The sequence below is a fragment of the Labrus mixtus genome, chromosome 8 (genome assembly GCF_963584025.1).
Source record: "Labrus mixtus chromosome 8, fLabMix1.1, whole genome shotgun sequence".
Classification (NCBI taxonomy): Eukaryota; Metazoa; Chordata; class Actinopteri; order Labriformes; family Labridae; genus Labrus; species Labrus mixtus.
The window spans coordinates 8,207,398-8,224,417 of record NC_083619.1 but is presented as its reverse complement, the minus strand read 5'-3'; the positions used below and the strand labels follow the sequence as shown (position 1 = coordinate 8,224,417).

Genomic DNA, 17,020 nt, shown 5'->3' with positions numbered 1-17,020 from the left:
AACCGTAATCATTAAAAGTCATTTAAATGATATTTTATGGTAATCCGTCAAGTTATCATTGAGACTTTTCCCTCGAAACCTCAAATGTTAACTCTGTGGTAGCAACAGAGGAAAAGTCAGGGGACAACCAAAGTCATGAGGACTCTTCTACTACTGGGAATAATCCAAAATATAAAAATGTCCTAATCAGTTTATAAATTACGACATATTTAAAGAGGAAAATCTGACCTTCTGGTAGAGCCAGAGGAAAAGTCAAAGGGTCATTCAGATTCTTCCTCTGGGGGACCATGAATGTCTCAAAGAAACTGATGCTGATCCATCTCACAGTTTTGGAGATATTTCCGTCTTGACTGAAGTGGTCTAGGAGCGTTGCCACTAACATGGCTAAAAAACAGCGTGGCACAATAATAAAGTTATCTAATCTGTACATATGGAACAGTATACGATAGACTACATAAAAAACAATCAATTCAATTAAATGAATCGTGCATGCAATCCAGTTAATTGAAGGTAATCTCTGCTGACAAGTTAATGGACAATGTTGTGTAGTGTGGACTAATAACTGAAAACATCTGCTCCATTAGCTGCAGAAACAGTCAAAATGAACATCTGCAGAGGCACTGTGCACTCAGACTAAACTAAAAGCTTCTGTAATCTGAGATACATTTCAAAAGCAGGATCTTTTTCTTTTTTGTTTCCTCTGGAATGTTATCCGGCAGTAATTCAGCTGAGTGTTTGCTCCGTATAAAACCGTCTTAGACAGGAGGGGAACGTCGACTACACAGGTTATACTATAGATTCCTCCTCAGTGAAAACATGACAATGTCATTCATTATGTTACTACTGCTCCTCTTAGCGACACAGGCCATTAGGTTAAGTGCTCCGAGTTCTCCGGTGCAACACACCCTTTTAATAAACATCTTCTTCCTATAGGACACAGCTCGTCTCTCGTTCTTGTCCACCGCAGCTCCACATCAGATGAAGCCGTAGAAGCTGTAACTGTTTACCTGTGTATCAACACTAAACGTTTAATACAGTAGGAGAACAGTGTTTTATAATGGTGATGTTTGTGTGTTTTTAAGACATTCACTGCTAACGTGAACTTAAATATTACACCCATTCACTTAGCTGGTCCTGTCTGTTAAAGTGGTTTCAGTGCCTTTCACTGATCACTTGTCGGCTTCAGCACTAAAATGTCAAATTGTCCTTCAGTAACCAGATTTACCTGCATTGTAGAAGCACATTTGGAGCCATGCTTTGAGTAAAAAAAATGAGAAAAACAAAAAGCCGACTTGTTAGATGGTTTCAGATGGCAGAGAGGTGCTCCTGACACTCCAATGCCCGTCGAGATGCGGGGCTGCATTTGGTCAACATGGTTATCTGGGTGCTGAAGTTGTTGCCGTTGCTGCCACTAGAGGGCTGCTGATACTTAGTGCCAGCACCCAGGAACCTTTGCAGCATCCATCTGCGCCACTTACGCTTGATCTCCGCCTGTACCTGAACGAGAGGATGAGGAAGAGGATAAACAGGATTAGGAGGGGGCGTTAAAAGGTGAGAAGGCACACAGGAGGGGGAGAGATAATGTGATTTAGTGACATAAACGGATAGTAAACATCTTGAAGAGATGTACTCACCTCTCCGTTTAGAAAGCAGTACAAAACAGCAACAACAAAACCCTGCAAAAGAGACAGAAATCTAGATAAAATAAGAACGGCTTTTCAAAGACATACCAGTGTGATTTGATAGCACGGCTGGGGAAACACTCAACATGCTTGTGCATGAATAATGACGGTAAGATTATGACCATCTTGAGGCTCTAGACAGGAGGTTCATCATGCAGATCTCTGGGAAATGTTCCCAGGAGATATTGTAGTGAGCTTAAATGGTTATAAATTAAAAATACTTTCCATAGAAATCATTCCTTGCACTTGGCTCTTAACATTCACATTCAATTTCATTGTCAGTAAATCAGCAACCTCATTCCTCTAGCATATAAAACATGTTAGCTAAACAAACAAGTTATTTGTTTTTATCGGGACAAAATTGTCTTCATTTACTTTCTTATTTCACTGCTTTCTATCTGGTGCCACACATAGACTTTATATAAATATGGACGAAACATCTCCATCTCCTTCTGGAAAGTAAATGAGGCCAAATACCTCCACGACGGATGCAAACCTATTGTGCTGTTAATGTTATTTGGAGCCAAGACACATGCAGAATGAATCAATCGGTAAGATCAAGTTAGATCTGACCTGGTCAGATCCTTACAATTAGCTAATTTCAGAACCTGACACTGAGTTGGCATCAGACCTGGAACTTGGGCCGACGTCAAATCCTGATGTTGGGCTTAATTAAAAAAACACTTGACATAAATCAGCATGATAATAACTACAATGACAGAAACCATGTTTGAGAAAACAATTATTTGACGTCTATTTTGCCCCATGTTTCATCTGTCAACATGGTGGAGGCGGGACCTATACTGCAGCCAGTCAACAGGTAGAGATCTAAATCTTTTGGTTTCACTTCTCAAGAGCTCTTGTGCCGTCCATTTTTATACAGTCTATGGTGCCACAACACAAGATGGCCATCGTGTACACAGCAAACAAGAATTAGAAGCATCAAATCCTTTAATTAGTTATAAAGCAGTGCTGCTTTTGTATTACATTTGTATAGTTATGTGTCTGACAGCTTGCATCCCACATTGTGTGCTGTTATATGAGATTACCTGAAATGACCCCAGAATAAGATCGAACACCATCCTCACTTGGGGGTGGATGTGGTCAGGGATGAAGGCAAAAATGATGTAGTTTATTCCAAAGAGAGGGATCAACAACAGTGTGGATTTAGCCAGTCTCCTAAAAACATAGAGAAATGTATTCAACAAAAAGAGTCCATCCTTTTTGAAAAAGACACAAAAGATAGACTGTGGGTTATACTTTTAACTTAAACAGAATTTAATTTCTACACTTACATTCAGTGTCACCTCAAATAACAATATAACTGTACCCCATGCTTTGATAGATAGCGACATTCTGGTAACCTACGAGTACTGATTGGATTCCTTTCTTCCGATGTCGGGGCAATTCATTTTCTGTCGCAATATCCGGATAATACGGATGAAGAGAAAAAAGTTCACCTGCCAAGGTAAAAGGGGGATTAAGAAGACTTGTTGATGTAATCAAATTATGCAGAGATGTTTATAAACTGTTGCTTGTGAAGAGGCGTCGTGACTCACAAGTATTGTTACTAAAATAGGTGTCTCGATGATCCACCAAGGCCTGTCATTAATTATATCCCAGCAGCTGTGAGAGGAGATAACAGTGTAAATACATACATATTCTTTTGATTAAAAAAAACCTGTTTATGTTAAAAAAAACTGTAACTTTGCTACAAAGACACAGAGCATCAACTACATGAACAGAGGTAGAAAAACATTTAAAACTGAGGCCACACAGAATGAGTTAGGGTTGAATTGCAGAATTAAAGTTAATATAAGGGAACAAAGTGTGAAGATCACATGAACTGAGGGAACACAGTGATGAGAAAACCCATGGTGAGGTCACAAAAGATGAAGGAAACATGAGGTTAGAAATCAAAAGACGGTGAGGGAACTTATTAGGAAATTCCACATTACTTATGAATGCTGTTTTAATTTTAATTAAAAAAAATCTGTTTTCCTGTTTTTTTTACTTTACAAGGTAGTGAAGTTGTGAAACGTTCAGCTCTTGATTTATTCGCAATGATGTTTGAATCACTTGAAGTGTTGTAGATTATCAGATCATCACAGACATCCACTGAGAACTTATCATCACAAGAACCTTTTTGTTTTTGTTTTTCAGTGTGTAAGTGCCTTAAAAAAAAACACAAATGACTCACTGACCCCGGATAATTTAAATAAGCCTTCGTAATCACCCACGCTGAGATAAAGATGGTTGGAGCCCCTGAAAAAAATAAACATAAACAGAACTTGTGTAAATGATTTCAACATCAAACACTAGTATTGATATCCACAGAGTTCAAACAACCAGCATGTTGACTCAACAACACCAAAAAGGAAAGTAAGGCTTGAGCTTGTGCACACCGATTCTCTTTTTGGAGTCATTTATAGCTTCAGTGATATTGCTTTTTTGGTATGCATATCATTGTTTTTTTACTGTGTGCTCCGTGCCAATATTTGCTTATCCTTGGTATCTGCAGGAAAGTCACAGGCTTGTTTCCATTTTCCGGCTGGTAGATACAACATCTCAGGACTATTCATGGAGTCATTTTATTGCTGAGAAGAAAACAAGAAATTTGAGGAATGAATATTGAATATACATGTCTTAAGAGCAAGTAAGATGGAAAGTTAAGCCTGAACGGCCAGAGTAAGTGTTTGAAGGAGGAACATAAACAAAATATTTAAAGTTATTTTCTTCTGGCTTTTATTGGAAAGGACAGCTGAATAGAGACAGGAAATGATGGATTTGAACCTGTGGCCGCTGCAACTGTCAGGAAAAGGGGAAGAGGGATACAGTTGCAGACCACTTCAGTGAGAAGCTAAAAAGTGTTCCCTCACAGAACTATAGCCTCCATATAAGGGACGCGCAACATAACCGCTAGGCTATTGGCGCCCCATGGACGAAATATTTAAAGACGCTTTTAAGGCTAGGCTAATAGTCCTGGATGAATACAGTTATTTTATATAAAAGTGCTTACAAAATGGCATCTTATTGCGAAATGCATCTATCTAATAGAATATTTGAAATGAAAAAGAAGTGTTGGATCTTTCATTTGGTAAATGGAAAATGGACTCGAGCATGTATAACGATTTTTCTAGTCTCCTGACTACTCAAAAAGCTTTTACACTGCAGGTCACACCTACATATTCACACACTGATGGCAGAGGCTGCTATGTAAAGTGTAAATCCCATTCACTAGCATTTATACGAAGCAGCGGGAGCAACTTGGGTTTAGGTGTCTTGCCTAAATACACATCGGACAAGTGGCTGCTGGGGATCGAACCCCTGACCTTACGTTTGAGAGAAGACCAACTCTACCACTGAGCAACAGCCGACCCAATTCCCTTCAGTTCAGCATTTATTTATGTTACATATTCTAAATTGGCTTTTTTTCCTCTTAAGAACATCAAAAGCATGGCAGGAGATGAAATTATAACAACAAGAGCAGAGTGCCAGCTGCTGCTCATCTACAGCTGGATGAAAGACTCATTCATATGCAGATTAAAAAAAAGACAGAGTATTTTCCTGTGAATGAACAAAACATTGCTCATAAATTCATGTACATTTGATCATGTGTGCTGTGTCTCTTCGAGTCAAGACAAAACAGACATCTGAGTCGCCGGGTGATTGTGACCTGATGGGGATTTGAGTATTTAATGTTGCTATTTGTGATGGATCAAATCTCCTCGCAAATGATCTGGTGTTAGTATTCATCAACATATGGTATAGATGCTGCATGGCACGTACCCCAACCAATCAGGATGTACCACCAGAAGTACTTCCTCTCAGAGAAGAAGGAAACGGCTAAGAGAGTGTGGAGATAGAAACCCTCCACCAGCAGCCAGAAGAAACTGGCCATGATCCCGTACTGGAAGAAGACCACCACGGCCTTGCAGCCCACCTGCAGGAGAACAAAGACATTAGTGGCTCATTTCATAGTCAGGGAATCGTTATCATTATATTGAAAGATGAAGACAAATGATGTTGCCAGTTGGTGAGGCAACACAGAGAAAGCTTTTAGTAAATTACTCTCAAATTAGTATTGATGCCTCGCTTATAAAAAAACGATCTGTTAGGCTCAGCAGTCATTTGTTATAAGGAGCCACGAGGAGACTAATTATCACAGGGAATATGAGCACATTAAGATAACAAGAGAAAACACTACAGTGGGGCTGATTACACTAATAATGATTGCTACACTGACTTAATGTGCAATCAAAGTATATTTGTGATTCATTTTTATATCTGAAGCCTCCAAAGAAAACAAATATCATGCTGCTGTTTGCAGCTCAGCGGGTGTTTTATTCAAAAGACATGGTGGGAAACACACTGATTCACCCACTCTGTTACAGTTACTCAATAGCTTACAGTGGCAGTATCACAAAAGATTAATGTAGCCAGCTTGTAGACTCATGAATCACTGTGTTGCTTAATCTTGCAACCATTTGCTCAAATTAGGTACCAGTTCCTGGTCATACACTTCATTCAGGACTAAGGTTGTAAAGGTAAACCCTCTGAGTGATTCAAAGAAATGTTTCCTTTACGGCACATCATCCAAAGTCCTCAATAAAACTCTAATACATCCAGAACTCTGCTGCACACCTTCTCACCCACACCTGATCCCGTGAACACATCACCCCTGTCCTGAAAAAAAGCTCCACTGGCTCCCTGTCCCGTACCGCATCCAATTCAAGCCCTCAACCACCAGGCCCCTTCCTACCTCACTGATCTCCTCCACCGTCACACTCCTTCCCCTAGGCTCTGTACCTCTTGTCTCCCCCACACAGAACCAAACACCGGACCTGGGGGGACAGAGCCTTCTCCATAGCTGCCCCCTCCCTCTGAAACTCACTTTCCACACATATTAAACTCTGCACTGACCCATCCACATTCAAATCATTACTCAAGACTCACCTCTTCAAAAGAGCTTTTAATGTGTGATTGTGATTTGTGTTCTGTTCATGTGAGGCTTATGTTGTTGTCTATATGACCTGTGTGTAATGTCGCAATGTTTGGTCTTACTGTGTTGTCTTGATCTTTCTTTTTTTAAATAAATGTACACTGTACATGTATAATTATTATTATTATTATACTGAAGCAAAGCTGGTGTGCCATAATTTAAAGACGAGGGACGTATGAGAGACATAAAAAGAAGAATAGTTGAAATCTAAGAAGCAGGTTGAGGTATTGTCACTTTTTAGAGTAAGAATTAAGTAAGAACAAACACCAACCAAACATGGCTCTATCTTTCATAAAACATTGACAGGTGTACATGTTTCCCTCCACCAGCCCAAGTTTCAAATGAGACTTCTCCTACAACTATAAGGAGAAGTACCTATAAAGTATCTAGATGTATATTGTTTTTGTTAATGCCTGAAACCGCCACAGGAAAGGTGTCACACGAGGAGTTTTGGAGCATACTGCAAAAACAGCGTCTTCTTTTTTTGTACACTTTCCCTGGCAAAGATTCTGGATGAGCGGTGAATCGCTGGCTCTTAAAGAGGTCAAAAAACACCAGCAACACTTGTATTGTGAAGATCAACTTTAATAACTTTATTGGACCGGCACGTTTCGGCTTGTGGCCTTCATCAGGGTCAGGGTCAAGAATGTTGGTGTTCTTACAAATATCACCTGTATGAATGAGGTTTTAGATTTTCACTTAGGCTTAGCTCTTCAAAACAAGTAAACCGATCTTGACGTGTAAAGATGGTGGTGTTCTCCTTTATTTTGTTACTTTCCCCCCAAAAGAAATATTGCACTGTTGATTTTAGGAAAAGATAAGAGAGTGAACAGCTGTGTTTGGATCAGGACAGCCCGTGTACCACGCAGAGGACATCTCTAAACTCAACCGTTAACAAGCAGCACTTAGAGACAGTAAAGCAGGTGATTTACAGTGTGCCTTTCTAATCCTCTGTGGCAATAAAGCCGTGGATTCAGCTGGAGCAAGATCTGAGAAAACACACCAGTGACGTAGATGACTTGATCAATCGAATTAAACTGAGTATGTCAAACCTATACCTTATATTACTGTATATGCAGCATCTAACTTAATAAGCAGACACTGTGTTTTAAGAGTATGTTGTCAAATATAGTGAGTAAAAAAACTAAATTCAGAGCGTGTTTTATTGACATTGCTCTCTGTAGTTCAGGCTTAATGTTCAGCAAACAGGAACTCTCACGACATCCTGCTGGACAGCTGAATGAGGAAACGACGTCTCAGGAGTGGAAGGACTTAGCAAACACTGGCTACACCCAGAAGCACTTGAGCGCTCGCATGTTAAGTAAACTCTGAGACAAAGCATCAAAGTCAGTAAAGGCAGAGTGAGTAATTAAATAGATGCATTTTGCCTCTGCCGGGGACAGAAACTGACAGCCAGCTGCTGCTCGTCCATCACGCGAACGGTTTGCCATGAAGCAGGACTTGTTATTTTACAGGGAGGAAAATCAATGAGATGTACGCTTCTGCTAATAAAATGGAAACGTTGGAGAGTAAGACAGGAGCCTTCAGGGGCACAGGGGCGTGTGGCATACTCACGGTCGACTGGCAATCGTCCCTCTCCCTGACGTCAAATAAAACGGCATCTTTGATGAAAACGGCCACGGCCTTCAAAATAAAAGCCACAAAGAGGTTCATGTGGATGTAGTTTCTTGTGCAGTGCAGCTTCCTGTAAAACAGCACAGATGTCAAATCAAGAAAATGTGAACTTTCCAATTCAATCCCTCCACGGCATATTTGAAAAGTTTACCAAAGTGCTGCACAGTTTATAAAAAAAGCAGAACATTTCAAACAAAGTCCAATACTTAGAACTCGTAAAAAACACATAACACTATGAAATACATGAGTGTAAATAGAGAAATGAAAAGAGACATAAAGACATTAAAGACATACTTTTATAAGTATCCTTGGATCAAGTTTGTTTCTATGACAGGAATGCAATACATATTAGGAAAATACTCAGAAACTCCCCTGACCTCTTTTAAAGCAGCACACATCGGAGTTGAACAGTCAATATAAGCTGAGCTACTTGTCGAAATATTAAGCAACATGTAAACCCTTCAGATGTCAGAAAAGCTTAATGCAGGTTTATGAAATGATCCAGTTAAGGATTTATCCAATAAATTTGAGACACATTCAGCACAAAGATAAACAGGAACCGCTCATAAGGGCTTTACAGAGAAAATGTCACATTTGTAAATTCTCTCTTCTGGGTGTTCTCAGACAAATGCCTTCCGTGTGAGCTTATCATTAAGGGGTTAAATAGTGTAAACCAATCAGGGCGGGTGCAATGACACACAGAATCAACCAGCTGCCTCAATGTCGCGTGCTGCAGCCGAACGTAAACAGCGTAAACAGAAGACGCTCCTCACATCCTGTGTCACTGCTCCACAGTCCAAAACACTAACATTTCATCAGCCTGACAAGTAAACACATTGCTTTTGCAATTGTTTGGCTGTAACACACAAATACTCCAAATGCAATCTCTACCAACTGAGCAGACCGGGTTGTTTATTAGGAGCAATACAAACCAGCCTTTTAAACATGTACTTAGGATCAGTGCTGTGTCATGCCAGCATGCACAAAAACACCTTCACTCTCCACCAGAGGACTGGAGGTCAGAAACAGAACATGCTGTGGACAGCAGCAGCACTGCAAAGTGACTTTAGTGCTCCTTGCAGGCAATGGCTTTGTTTGAGAAGTTTTGCAACAGCTGATAATGTCAAATATGTCAAATCTTGCCTCATAAAATCTAGTAGAGTCACATTACTCTGTGAAAAACACTGTAAAGCCTCTATAAAAGGCAGGAAATATGGTGTAAGATGAGAGGACATCAGGGCTTTATCACTCTAAATGATGGGAAAAAGGTGTTTGATTGTCCTTACACGGGGACATTAAGAAGCATTTGATGGACCTGCTTACCGAAAGAGACACAGTATGATGATGGCGATCATCAGAGATATGAGAGACACACTGTGACCGATGGTGTAACCCACTTTGATAGCGTTGAAGAACTCTCCCTGCAGAGAAAAAACAACAACACTCAGTTACACTCAAGGAATATATTTGACCTGGAATGTAATATACTGTAAGTCTTCAACAAAAGTAGCAACAGAGGAAAGGAGGAGTTTGAATCCTTGTTGCTTCACTGACCGTATTCTCCATGGTGTTGTTGGGATTGTATTCACAGTTTAATATGTAGGAGTCTATACTGATTGGAGTCCAGCCATCCTCAGTGCAAGTCTTTGACAGGTTACCTAATGAGCAGAGGGGTAGAGGGAATATTCAACATTACTCTTACGCTGCCTCCTGTGGGGGACCCAGTGTATGTTAATTAAAAGAAATGTGTTCTTATATAGTGTGAATGTGTTTGTTGTGGGTTCCAAGAGGAGTTGGATTGAGCCACAAGGCAAAACTTCTCCTACATTTAATCACATTTAATGATGTCAAGCAGAGATGAATGAGTCTCACTGGAATACTTCATGAAACTAAAAGGAAATGAAAGGAGTGACTGAAGGGGATCAGTCGTCCCACTGGCTCAGAGATGCCGGGACTGTTCCCATGTGTATACAGCTCCATCTGTGTCATAATTAATCTGCACACACATTTATACACGTACACACAACCAGGAGGCCAACAGTGGAGCGGAGAGATATTTTTACTCTGTCCTATCTATGGGGGCAGATGTCAAAGGTCGAGGAGCATTGGCCGGACCATAAAGAGAAGACGGAGCTTTCATCTCAGAGAAGATTATAGGAGCAGCGTAGAGCTCTGTATGTGAAGGAACAGTGAGAAAGAGCTCTACAGTACAGTAAAGTAGAGATGAAGAAAAGAGTATACTAAACCAAAGTCCTCTAGAGTTAAGTTTTATAGACCAGTAGAGCTCACTTAGCGTAAAGTTCAGAAGAGTACAATTAGTACCAAGAGTAGAGCTCCGTATAGCTAAGTCAAGTGCAACAGAGCTCACCAGAGTATGTAGTTCAGTTTTCTGTCCAACAGCAAACTTCAATTACAGCTCATTACAGACCAGTAGTGAAGAGCTGTTCATTTAAGTGTTGTGTATCCTGCTAGAGCTCAGTGAAGTACGCTTACAGCTCATTGGATGGAACTGAGCTCTTTAGATTTAAGAAGAGAGCTGTATTGGAAAATCCAGTACACTAAAGCTCACCAGAGTACATAATAGTAAAGCACCATAGCTCACTAGTGTAAAGATGAGAACAGTACTACTTCTCTACTATTTCATACTCTGCTGAAGTGTTAGCAGAGTATGAAATATGCTAAAGTATGCTAAAGTGTTAACAGAGTATGAAATAGTAGAGCTCTGTAAAGCTTGGTTGAGTACAGTGGACTGCAGCTCAGTGCAATAGTGCTTTGAAGAGCTCAGTAGAGAATAGCAGACCAGCATTGTGTCATGGTCAGTATAGAAGAGCTTGTTGGAGTACAATGGAGTTTAGTAGACTAATGCAGATGGGAAAAGAGTAGAGCTCTGTAGAGTTTTGTACTCTGTAGAGTCCTGTAAACGATAGGGTTTTTAGTAATGAAAACCTCTGAAGAGCTCAGTAGACAAGAGTAGACTGGAATATGTTATGGTACATTAGAAAAGAGTTTAACATAGAATAAAAGACAAGAGCATCATAGAGCTCTTTAGCGCTCCAAACACTAGAGCTCTGATATGAGAGCTCAAGGCAAGGGTTTCCAGAGGTCTGAAGAAGAGTACATTTGAGCTCAGTGGAGGACCATCGTAGCGATAGCTCCTAATAGAGAAGAGCTTTGAAGCTGAATGTTTTACAAGTTCTTTAAAGCACCGTATTCTTGGGCTCTAGAGCTCAAAGTTTCTGGAGTTCTGCCGAGTAGAGTTGGGTTGAGCTTAGTAAAGTTACAAAGCTGTTGTTGTTGGGTGCCATGGAGTAGAATACAAAGAAACAAATAGCACAGACTGAAAACAAGTAAACAGATCAGTCGGTTTTTTTAATATTCAAGTCTTGTCTTACACTTTCTTCTTTGTATTTATAAGTAAATAAGAGCTGCAGAGTAGGAACATTTCAAAGAAAACCAATCTATTAATGTCATTTAGGAAACATCTAAATCAGAGTAGGGCTCATACTATCATACTCTCTGCCAAGCTTGTAAGAGTAAGTAGAGCTTTTTATAGTAAATGTGCATCACTTAAGACATTAAAACATTCAATGTTGCTTCTGTTACCCTCTCTCTCTTATTGTGGCTCTTGTTTTGTCTAATATACCTTTTTACTAAAGACTCAAATGCAGAGAAATGGTCACAAAATCATTTAGAAGATGATGGTATGCAATGTTGAGTGGATTGAGTGGACACAAGTGATTACAAAATAATGCACACTATGCATAATAAAATCCTTATTCCTGTAAAAAGCTCTTTAACAAACAAACATAAAAATTTCTTTAAAAGTGCCACATGTGCACATCTGTTGATGCATTCGAGGTTTTGGACTTTTGTTGAGGAACAGAAGGGAAATGAAAGTTCAAATTTGACACTTATCATAATCCGATTGACAACTGTTCTAACTAAATGCATGAGGTTTATCTAATCCTGTGATCAGCACGAGGCACACATTGACTCCTCTGTCATTCTGTTCAGTCTCTTGTGTAATATTTATTTGTCGCATTTCCTCACCTCTATCCTCTCAGTAAAGAAAAGAAGCTGCGTGAGTTGGCATCAATTTAATCCCTGCCCTGAATAGTGCTCTATTCATCAAAATGTAGGACATTCCTCACATTTCCCAACCGTTTCGCTCCACAGACGCTATCATATCAAGACCGAGTTGGGAAATTACCAACGATCCAGAATCTTGGAGTGTGTTTGGCATTAAAATATGGTCGCCTCACAAATACCTGAGTGCGCACTGCAGAGAAGACGGAGGCTTAGCTTCCTCAAACAACATGACAAGACACAATGGTGCTGATAAGCCCCTGCTGTTTCAGCCCATGCCACCGCTGGATTTGGCTTGTTTGAGGGATTGCCAGAAGAATGCTTTCATCATCCCCCAAAACATGACTGCAAGGATTTTTAGCGACATGCACAACAAGAAGGAGAGCTGAAAACAAGTTAATCACCCCTGCATTGTTTTAATTTCAAAGATTTTTTAAAGCTTGACTTTTCTGGATGTGTTGCATTTGTCTGAGTCTAATTATACCTTCGAGTAAGATCCGTATTAGCATGCTACGATTAGCTTCGGATAAACTGAATATAAAGGCTTGAGGGTGAAATCCTCCAGCACGCTGTCACTCTCAGCCTGCGAGAGGCCGAGGCTCAGTGTTGTTGAAAGAGATGGATGACTGCGTGTTTGTGTTAGACATACTAGGTAAAAAGTTCATGAGAATGGCAAACTCTATCTCAACTAAATTTATGACCCACCTTTAATCTCTGTGGCGCCGTGTTTCGTCATGCTTGTTTGTGTGTGTGTGTGTGTGTGTGTGTGTGTGTGTAAGGCTTATAAAAATGAATGGCTCTGCATGTGTCAATAACTTGAGTCTTTTGCAATTCACTGGAAATGAACACATTTGAAAAGAGGCTAAATTGACTTTTTTGATACTGTGACACATTCACAAAAAGGGCAACTTCTTAAAAATATATATTTCTCTGACCTCCTGGCGTTCTGGAACCTTTGAAAACGTATTGAAGACACTGGAAAAAGGTGCAGTGGTCAGGCTACACAAATGAGGCTGTTTTCCTCGTTTCTGAGAGACTACGAGGTTCTTATCGGACAGAAAAAGTGATTTACAATGCACTGGATCTCAGAACGTTCTTCATCTTACATGACCTGAGAGCAGAGCAGGTTTAACCAGCACAGACCTGCATTGATTTGTTGATTTACTGAATAATTGATACAATGCTTTTCAAAGTTCAGTGTTAGATCACCTTTAATCCTGCCGTTTTATTTTAAAGCTCGTTTGCCTCATCTTGGTCCTTTCATCCAGTAAACCTTTGACGTTTCAGTCAAACTTTTTTCCCTTTAACCCCATAAATCCTGTGATTCTTCACAGGAGCCCCCCCCCCCCCCCCCCCCCCCCCCCTCCTTTCCCTTGAGGGCTCTCCTCTCTTAGGTCACTCTATCTCCCATCTGGGTCACATCACAGCTTCCCAGAAAACCTTTTTGCTCAACACTGAGCCTCCAGATTAAACTGATAAATCACTGGTTGCAGTCCCTCTCATGACCTATGATGGGGGGGGGGGGGGGGGGGATCTAAATAACAGGGCCAGGAACCCCCTCATCATTTCTGTTGTGACACTCAGGTTTGTAAATCACTGCAGTCATGCACGGCCCCAAATCTGTTTTCAAATTTACCTTCCAGCAAACATGACTGATCAATGATGGAGTGAGTTTCAGAAGTTCTGTGCAGGGAAAATGTCCTCAATATATCAGGTACCATGCACACTAAAATGTAGGGTTAAATATGAAACAACAGTTCCTTCAGTACAACCTAGAGGACCTGAAAATGAATTATTTGTACACAAAAGCTCTAATAATTATTTTCTGGCCATTTGAAAGACATGTGGTACACCTAAAGCACATCTTTGGATGTATTGGCATTCTATAATGTTACTAAGTAACCCAAACACATGAGCAAACAGGTTTATATATAAGCAGAGAGAATCTATGTTATCAGGGTTTTATGTTCCTACACATTTAAAATCATCTGAATAGGATGCTTTAAGACAAACTTTCAAAGGATTTTATATTCTCAGCCATGTTCTTCTTTCAAGAGGTCAAATGTTCAGTTTATGTTTTTGCTCAGTATGTTGACATCACTCTCCCACAGCTTAAATACTATAATGTTATGTTCCTTAAAACCTATACCCACAAATCTGTGGAAGAGGCAGTTTTTGACATTATTTGTATCTTCATATAATTCCACTGCTTTAACAGCATCTGAAAAATCGACCTCGTTTAGTTGTTTGAGATTTTAAAATAGGCCTTATTGATCTATCTTACAGTATTAGTGGATGTATGACTCAGATACCAAATGACTCAACCCTATTTATGCAAATATTAAGCATACAGGTCAAATTAAGTTTCTGGCTACTTAAATAAAAAGAAGTAATGTTGGTCCAAAGTTGAATCCCTTTTATTTTTATTTTTGTTTCCATCTTACATTGTCAGAAACATACGGTTAAATGCTACACTATGCTAAATGCTACTACAGCAGCTAGTGGCTAACTTTATCTGTTTGCAGTTTGGTGCTACAAGTAGAATTAAGCTACACCTGGTTAACCCCATTTTCTTTTCCAGGTTGATCAAAAAACATCTTAGCCGCAGCACCAAGCGTCTGATTAAGACAAACAAGATCTGTTAAAGGGTAACAGATGGATTATAAGTCAAGGTGACAGTATTTTACAACACAGGAGGATATCTGTGTACTTGGTTCAACAAAGTTTATCTTTTTTAAAATCTGCTATCCACACATTTACACGATATTCATAAGGTGAGCGTTTGTGGCCGAGAAAACCAAAACAACATGCTAAAAAAGGCTAAACTGCTGAAAAGCTCTTAAGAGCAGAATAACAGTAAAGTTTTAATAATACTCTGTCAGTTCATCACTAAAACGTTCATACACTAGCACAGCATAAGTTTATTAAGAAATAGAGGTTATAAAAGAACAGTTCTAGCATTGGCTTAAAGATGAAACTGAGGCCTCACTGAGAGCTGCACTCAGTAACTCCTCAGTGTGGTCATTAATGACAAATGAAGATGTACGAGACATTCAGAGGGGAATCATCTCAGCTACTACAAACATAAAACGAGCCAGTGAATTCTCAGGAGAGTGATGTTCCTTTAATATAATTAGTATTACTTCCCTGTGAGGCTTCTCTTAGATTACAGGATGATGAATAAACACAATTATGTGTCTATAAAGGTGCCAGATGAGAAGCTGTTAATCTCTCTGCGACACAGCCATGGCATGTGTTTTCAGTTTTACTTGAATCTTTGTGATATATATATATATATATATATGAGATGTGTCAGGAACAACACAGCTCATCAGCCAGGATGACATCATCTGCTCTTGATGTTAAGCGTTTCAATACTAACTTAAAGTGGTCTCAAATATCCAGCGTCAAACTGACAAATCTACTCAATGCCAGGGAATGTCTGCAACATCAGATACAAAGGGGAAGTTAAGGAAGAATAAAAGCGAGCAAAATATTCTGAAATCATTTATAAGTAACTTCTTCCTCCTTGAAAGGAAATCAGATTTTGAATTTTATAACGAGAGGATGAGGATTTACAGGATCTGCATGTGGAATATGCTCTGTAATCTGTATACCGGTTGAATATTCATACTGTACATTGTTTCAGACTTAGTTTGTTTAAAAAATATAAGAATAGTCTCTGGATCAGCTTGACAAGGCTAATCTGTCACGATTAAAGGAAGGTAATCATGGTTTTCTATTTCCTTGTATCCACGGCTGTTGATCAGGAATATAAAGGCCACAATATCTCTTTCTTCTAGGTTTGATTTATAGATTCAAATAGTTGATTTTGGGCGCAGGCAGCCTAATGGTTAGTGGGCGCAACTCATGTACGGAGGCTATAATCCTCCAAGCGGGCGGACCGGGTTCAAATATGACCTGTGGCTCTTTTCCTGCATGTCATTCCCCACTCCCTCTCTTTTTTCTCTCTCCCAGATTTCTGACTCTAGCCACTGTCCTACAGTATCTCTGAATTAAAGGCATGAAAAAGCCAAATTAACAAACTTGAAATGTTGATTTAAAGTTTGGATCTGTACATTCAAATCTGAGTTCAGCCTGCAGTCAGTGATGTTTGTGTCACTTGGAGGCAATGCTAAAAACAAAACACTAACATGTCGTCAACTTAAAAAGATTACGTAGAAAAGGTTCTAGTTTACAGGTAAGTTTACGATGTTTCTTTTGAGCTGTGTTTGTCATAACCTGACAAACCTAAGTCCAATATTCAGTTTCAATGTAATTTTTATCTTCATCAACCTCTCAGGGAAACATCGAACCTAAATAAATATCTTTTAAGCTACATCACTTTAGTGTTGTTGTTAAGTTTGTTATGATTCTGAGCAGATAGCATAAAGGTGATTGTAAGATCTGTTTCACTAAAAGGAGCTGCATGTCGCCTGAAACCAACCAATAAGAAGAGCGAGAGTGAACCAAAACATTAAGGCTGCGTGGGCCATGAATCTGAAACAATGAGCTCAAAGACACTAAATGGTTCCATAGAGCTCAGAAGGGAACTACAGTTAATTCTCTGCAGGCTTTGTTTGTTTTTACCATTAAGGACCTTCATATTAAATAA

At 39.6% G+C, this 17,020-nt stretch overlaps 1 protein-coding gene across 1 annotated transcript in view; it reads right to left on the bottom strand.

The window, feature by feature from the left end:
- Positions 1-155: 155 nt before the first annotated feature.
- The window catches only part of LOC132978755 (vasoactive intestinal polypeptide receptor-like), a 24,920-nt gene continuing 8,055 nt past the window's right edge, over positions 156-17,020 (bottom strand). The window contains exons 4-13 of the mRNA XM_061044049.1: positions 9,874-9,977; positions 9,643-9,740; positions 8,260-8,389; positions 5,472-5,625; positions 3,887-3,947; positions 3,242-3,308; positions 3,051-3,142; positions 2,732-2,861; positions 1,635-1,676; positions 156-1,497 (exon numbers count right to left, since the gene is read on the bottom strand). Coding sequence (XP_060900032.1) covers positions 1,306-1,497; positions 1,635-1,676; positions 2,732-2,861; positions 3,051-3,142; positions 3,242-3,308; positions 3,887-3,947; positions 5,472-5,625; positions 8,260-8,389; positions 9,643-9,740; positions 9,874-9,977 — 1,070 coding nt within the window. The 3' untranslated portion in view covers positions 156-1,305. The remainder of the gene's footprint in view (positions 1,498-1,634; positions 1,677-2,731; positions 2,862-3,050; positions 3,143-3,241; positions 3,309-3,886; positions 3,948-5,471; positions 5,626-8,259; positions 8,390-9,642; positions 9,741-9,873; positions 9,978-17,020) is intronic.